Source organism: Vitis riparia, chromosome 12 (assembly GCF_004353265.1).
Source record: "Vitis riparia cultivar Riparia Gloire de Montpellier isolate 1030 chromosome 12, EGFV_Vit.rip_1.0, whole genome shotgun sequence".
Classification (NCBI taxonomy): domain Eukaryota; kingdom Viridiplantae; phylum Streptophyta; class Magnoliopsida; order Vitales; family Vitaceae; genus Vitis; species Vitis riparia.
In genome coordinates, this window is record NC_048442.1 from 20,303,209 (window position 1) to 20,308,637 (window position 5,429).

The 5,429-nt window shown below is 39.7% G+C and overlaps 2 protein-coding genes across 3 annotated transcripts; both read right to left on the bottom strand.

Moving 5' to 3' along the window:
* Positions 1–511: 511 nt before the first annotated feature.
* LOC117927325 (14-3-3 protein 9-like) lies at positions 512–1,864 on the bottom strand. Its single transcript, XM_034846812.1, has 5 exons — positions 1,725–1,864; positions 1,245–1,551; positions 1,053–1,140; positions 828–934; positions 512–741 (listed from the first exon to the last, which is right to left on the bottom strand). Exons 1-5 carry the CDS (start codon positions 1,795–1,797, stop codon positions 549–551), a joined length of 768 nt encoding a protein of 255 aa, XP_034702703.1. The 5' UTR covers positions 1,798–1,864; the 3' UTR covers positions 512–548.
* Positions 1,865–3,820: 1,956 nt separating this feature from the next.
* Positions 3,821–4,765, bottom strand: LOC117927198 (heavy metal-associated isoprenylated plant protein 28-like). Of its 2 annotated transcripts, none has more exons than XM_034846637.1 (3): positions 4,671–4,765; positions 4,464–4,539; positions 3,821–4,383 (listed from the first exon to the last, which is right to left on the bottom strand). In XM_034846637.1, exons 1-3 carry the CDS (start codon positions 4,674–4,676, stop codon positions 4,025–4,027), a joined length of 441 nt encoding a protein of 146 aa, XP_034702528.1. In that variant the 5' UTR covers positions 4,677–4,765; the 3' UTR covers positions 3,821–4,024. The 2 variants fall into 2 exon arrangements, with proteins under 2 accessions (XP_034702528.1, XP_034702529.1); XM_034846638.1 differs by having other exon boundaries at positions 4,464–4,579.
* Between the last annotated feature and the right edge of the window lie 664 nt (positions 4,766–5,429).

The following is a 5,429-nucleotide window of genomic DNA, read 5'->3' on the forward strand; positions in this document are numbered from 1 at the left end:
ATTTTTATTTTACAAAAATAATGCAATTCACCGTATCATGAAACAAAATATAAGTAAAGGGTGCTTGGTAAAACTTAATACTTATTACTTAATTACTTAAATTGACTTTTTAAATCAAATTATATTAAAGTTAACAACTTAATGAAGATTGTGGAGCAACGAAAGAAATTGTATAGGTAATTAAGGCAAATTATGGTAAAATAAAATAAAATAATGATATGAATTTATGAATAAATTAATTATTTTTACTTATTAATTAAAATTATTTTTAATTTTAAGTCATGTTATTAAATTATTTTATCAAACATGCTTATTTAATTACTTAAATTAAGTTGTTAAATCACTTTAAGTTATTAAGTTGATTTACTAAACACCCACGTAATTATTAACTTAAAAAAAATAATATTCCAAATATTAAAAAAAAAAGGGAAGTAAATAAATTTCACTATAAACATATTAAATTTCACTATAAACTTAAAAATTATAAAAATAAAATGTCTGAAAAAAAAGGAAGATAAGAGAAGTAAAGTAGAGGCCCTAGAGGGGAATTATAAACTAAAACGCCTCAATACGAAAAATAGATCATCTGAACCCAGAGGCACGTCCGCGGCCCACCGGGCGAGGTTGTCCTTTATAAGGTCCAAAATTGTCATGCTATCTTCATACATTTCCTTATTCAGCCTTTTGCTTTCAATCTCTCCCACTGTTGCATCAACAGTTCGCCTTGCAACCGCCATCGCCCTGTCAAATATGTATCAATCAAATCAAAAGCATGTTTCGAATCAAATGGGGATAGAGCAGGTTCTGAATATGATACAAGTACGAACCTTCTACGTGCCTTCACAATATCATAAAGGAAGACTGAGTAATTCAAGTTGGAACCCAACATAATGGGATTCAAAGGAGGAAGACCCTCTGCTTCAACAATGGCTGTCTGCATACACACCCAAAAAAAAAAAAAAAAAACTTTAAAATACTCGATTCAGATGATATTTTCTTTTCTTTTCTTTTCTTTTCCAGGAATTTGATGAATATGCATTGAAGTTAGTGACCTGATATGCTTTCAAGGAATTACTAATGGCCTTTTTCTTCTCACTTTCAGTCTTGCACTCCGCCATGTACCTGTAATAATCGCCTTTCCTGCAAAAATTCAAATGCCAAACACTCAGGGAAATTAACGACATTGAATCCCATGGATTGAAAGCTTGAAGAAACAGAAACCCTACTCCTCAGTCCTCACTCACATTTTAAGGTAGAATACTCTGTTCTCATCGTTTGTGGTGAAAGGAAGAAGGTGTTTATCTAATAGACTCATCACCTCGTCACAAATACTCGACAGATCGCTTTCGATCTTCTCCTGAAACTCCCTAATCCGAATCACCTTCTGCTTGGCCCCATTTATTTCTTCGTTTGATTTTCCCTGTTGCAGGATTCCCCATGATGATCTCAGAGGCTCAATCGCCTTCTTGTACGCCATTGAGAAGGCTGATCTTTCCTCTGGACTTAATTCAACTTTCATCCTTACAAGCTTCTTCATTGCATCCCCCATCTCTGCCAGATTTTTATGCAAAAATCGAAACTTTCAATCTTCAATCGACCAAAAACATAAAAAAAGAAAAAGAAAAAGTTCTAGGGGATTTAAAAAACCAGTAAAAATCTGCTGAAAATTCAAATAGTCGATTTTCTAGGGCACCAAACAACTCGTAGTCGAAACCGTAACCTACCGTCATATCGCTTGGCTTGTTCAGCGAGCTTGGCAGCGAAGAGGAGGTCGTGTCGTTCTGCAGAAGAAGCCATGGGGAAGATTTGGAATTCAGAGATTGGGTTTGCAGAGAATGGGGGGTTTAATTGGACTTATTTATAGATTTAGTTATCGGATTGCTCGATGGAGATCCACATTGATAGTGACACAGAATCTTCGGAATAAGATATGAGAAGGGATCGTTTAGATCCAATTAGAAAACAGACGTTACCCTTTCCAAATTCAATTTCGTGTCCAATTCAAATTTGGGGCCTGTTAAAATTGGAAAAGAATGTGGGGTTAAATTTTAAATTCCTTAAAATTTAAATTTTTAAAAATTTTAAAGGGAATTTTAATTAAATCTGCAACTTTTTAAGGAAATTATTTTAATTAAGAAACATAAAATATTTTCATAAATTTCAAATAAAGTTAGAGGTTTGCTACCAAATACATCAGTCCGAGATGTTCTGTAACTCACATGATTGGTTCATTGAGGAAAATCCAACCCACAAGCATAATCAAAGCAAAATACAGGAATCCGAATACAACTAGAAAATTTTTCAAAAGTTTGATGAATTTTCATGGCAACCAAACAAGGCACAAAAGTATCTCAGCCTGGATTAGAATTTTTTGCAGTGAGGTGACTATTGTTCCTCTCTAACTTCTTCCAACACTGATGCTTCCCACACTGACACTGCCTCTTCTTCTTCCAACCCATCACCCCTTCTTCTCCTTCTTCTTCATTCTTCCCAACATCATTACTCTCTCCTCCCACTGAAACCCACCTCTCAAACTCCTTCTCTCCTTCTTCATCATTCACAATCCTCCCCGAATAATCCCTCATCTGCTTCTTACTTTTAATCCACAACCCCCTCATTCTCTCCCTTATCTCGCACCCCTCCTCTTCATGCCCTCCACTGCAAAACCCACACTCCTTTTCCCTACCCCCACGAATACTTTGCACCTTCTCCCACCCAAAGGCCAGCCTCAGCGCCTCGTTCAGCGAACTGGGTTTCTGCGGGATGATCCAATCTTGAAAATCTTTCCTCAGTCCATCAATGAAAATGCCTTCAAGCAGACCATCTGGGAGGCCATGATCTGGCCACCTCTTTAGTATCCATTGCAGTCTCAAGAAGTAGGAGCGAACTGATTCTTCAGTGCCTTGATTTATCATCATAAGTTCTGATCTCAGTTCGTCTGTAAGTCCAAGCCTATGGTATGCCTGCAAAAATGAGGATTTAATTTCTTCCCAAGACAGCGAAGAGTACGGCTCGATGTTTAGATCATACCATAGAGCAGCCTCACCGTCAAGTGTAACTGGGAAAATCCTCATTATCATCTCAACTGAGGACACATTGTTTGCTCGGCAAACTTTGGTGAACCGGCTTAAATGAGTGACCGGGCATTCATCGGAAGACCCTCTAAAGATGGGTAAAGGCGCTATGTTAATATAGGAGGATTGTGTGAAGGGATTGAGAGAGTTTGACGAGGAATTCGAAGAGGAAGAAGGCCTGAAACTCTTGCCTTTGGGGATGGATTCAAGGGCAGGCAGTGAAAATTGGTCACCAGGTGCATTAGTCCCAGACGCAGATTCATTGTCAGTGTATACAGATTGTTCACCCTCCTCCTCCTCATCAAATTCATATGGAGATTGGGTGGGAGATTGTTCAGTATAATCATCATAAAACTTTTCTTTAAGGATTTTGCGATGATGCTTTCTTGGTGGGGTGTAGGTGACAGATGAAGCCGAGGAAAATTCCGGTGAAGGGGCGGAGTGTCGCATCCCATGAGTCATTTGCGGTTGGTTCCAGAGAGATGAAGAAGTGAAAGTGAAACCTTTTAAGTAGTGAAATGTGCAGGATGAAGAACCGGTTCAGGGGCCCTGGAAGTGAATAACTACCGGTCCAAGGTAGTTACTGAAAAGGCATGTATACAACTGTTGACGATTGGGCAACCCCATTATGGGCTTGTATGATGTCTATAGTACATTTAATCGGGCCTGGAAGGCCCATACTTTGTATTTTTGAGATCGTTGTTAGGATGATAGGACATGCTGAAAATTGAACTGGGACTAATTGATTTTGCTTGTATCAGGATTTTTTGATATTCACCACCTTTTCAGTTGAATAAAAACATATTAACAAGGAATCAGATTAGTGACCTATGCACATGTGCCTGCATCTAATATAAAGCATAACGGGCACTCGGCCACCGATTCAGTTGTGAAATCATGCATCAACACTTGGAATAAAGATAAATTGAAGATCAAAAAATGTCAATTGGTCACATTATAGAACAAGCATTAGGGTTGTCATCGCTGAAAGCAGCACCAGTCTGCTCCCCAAAGATGGTGGATTGCGGGGGACGATGATAATAGCTCCCATCATGGCTGTCGTACCCATGCTTGTAGTAGTTGTAGTAAGAAGATGGCTGTGGGGTGAAGTGAGTTGACGGTCCATTACAATGATGTTGACTGATATTGAAATAGTCTGTGCCGTTGTGATGCTCTGGGTTGTAGGGTAAGCTCCACAGCTCCGCTCTTCGCCCCGTCTTACGGACGGCCTTGAGAACCTTCTTCTGATCAGCCCATCCCGTCACTGTCACCTTCTGTGTCGCCATGTCTATCTCTATGCTGTCAACTCCTGAATATACATACATGCAAAGTTCCATGATTTTCAGGCATTTATATACCACAAGAATTATGAAAGACCTAAGTATGTACCTTTCAATTTTTGTAGGGTTTTCTTTATTTTGCTCTCGCATCCAGCGCAGTCCATGTGTACCCTCATCTCTATTGTCTGACCCACAAACAAATTCCTCTAAATTCTCAGAAATATTCTAAACAAAGAAGAAAAAAAAGACCATTCTCAATCTTTTCCTGTCTCTTGCAGAGATACTGTGATTGTGAAGAAAGAATGAAGAGAATTACCGTCATGCTGGGGTATATTGTTTGAGAAATATACAAGAGAGACTCTCCTCAATCCGGTGCAGAATTAAGCTGATATGTAGCTCGAACTTTTCAGCAGATGGGATATGAATATGAATATGAAGTTTGGGGTCATCTACTCTGGTATTTATGGACTCCACGGTCTTCTCTTAATTTTATTTTAAGGACCGACTTCTTCCCCAACCAATGCAGTTCTGCCACCTATGCATTAAAAACAATGGGCTGCCATACTTTAGTCTAAATGCTGCAACTCACAACTCCTGGACGTTACGGGGCATTGACTTTTCCTTCACTCGATTCGGTAGCAGATTGTGATACGCGCGCTGCAAGGCTGCAAGTGAATACGGGGTGGATGAAGGTGAGGCTCACATGGGTGGGATTGAGGTTGGAAATGAAGATCCGGGAGGGATGGGCGGGACAGTGGAGCGTCGAAGGCGGTAATGGGCGTCTGGGGAATTCACGTGACAGCGACCCTATCGGATCGTGTCCCCTTTAATGCCTGCCTTGCATTCGGAGCTTCCATCTGCGATGGCCCTGCTGGTGGCACTAGTGGCAAAGACGGCGGCCAGGTGGCTTATGTAATTTGGAGGTTCCGTACGAGTGCATGAGTAGTTTGTGTGGCAAGCAAAACTAGGCCGGTTGGGGAACTTTTGTTGAAAATACTTTCCCTTTTTAAGGAATATTAGCACTTTTCAAGCTTAAAAACACGCTATGGATAGATTTTTAATCGAAATAACCTTT

What these genes read in the sequence shown, in the direction of transcription:
- LOC117927325 (XM_034846812.1), bottom strand. Translation starts at nt 1,797, where the DNA reads ATGGCTTCTTCTGCAGAACGACACGACCTCCTCTTCGCTGCCAAGCTC. An exon ending in AGAGTATTCTACCTTAAAAT is followed by an intron (nt 1,141 to 1,244) that starts GTGAGTGAGGAC and finishes GAATTTTTGCAG; the next exon opens with GAAAGGCGATTATTACAGGT. An exon ending in ATTCCTTGAAAGCATATCAG is followed by an intron (nt 935 to 1,052) that starts GTCACTAACTTC and finishes GTGTGTATGCAG; the next exon opens with ACAGCCATTGTTGAAGCAGA.
- LOC117927198 (XM_034846637.1), bottom strand. An exon ending in AACCCTACAAAAATTGAAAG is followed by an intron (nt 4,384 to 4,463) that starts GTACATACTTAG and finishes ATGTATATTCAG; the next exon opens with GAGTTGACAGCATAGAGATA.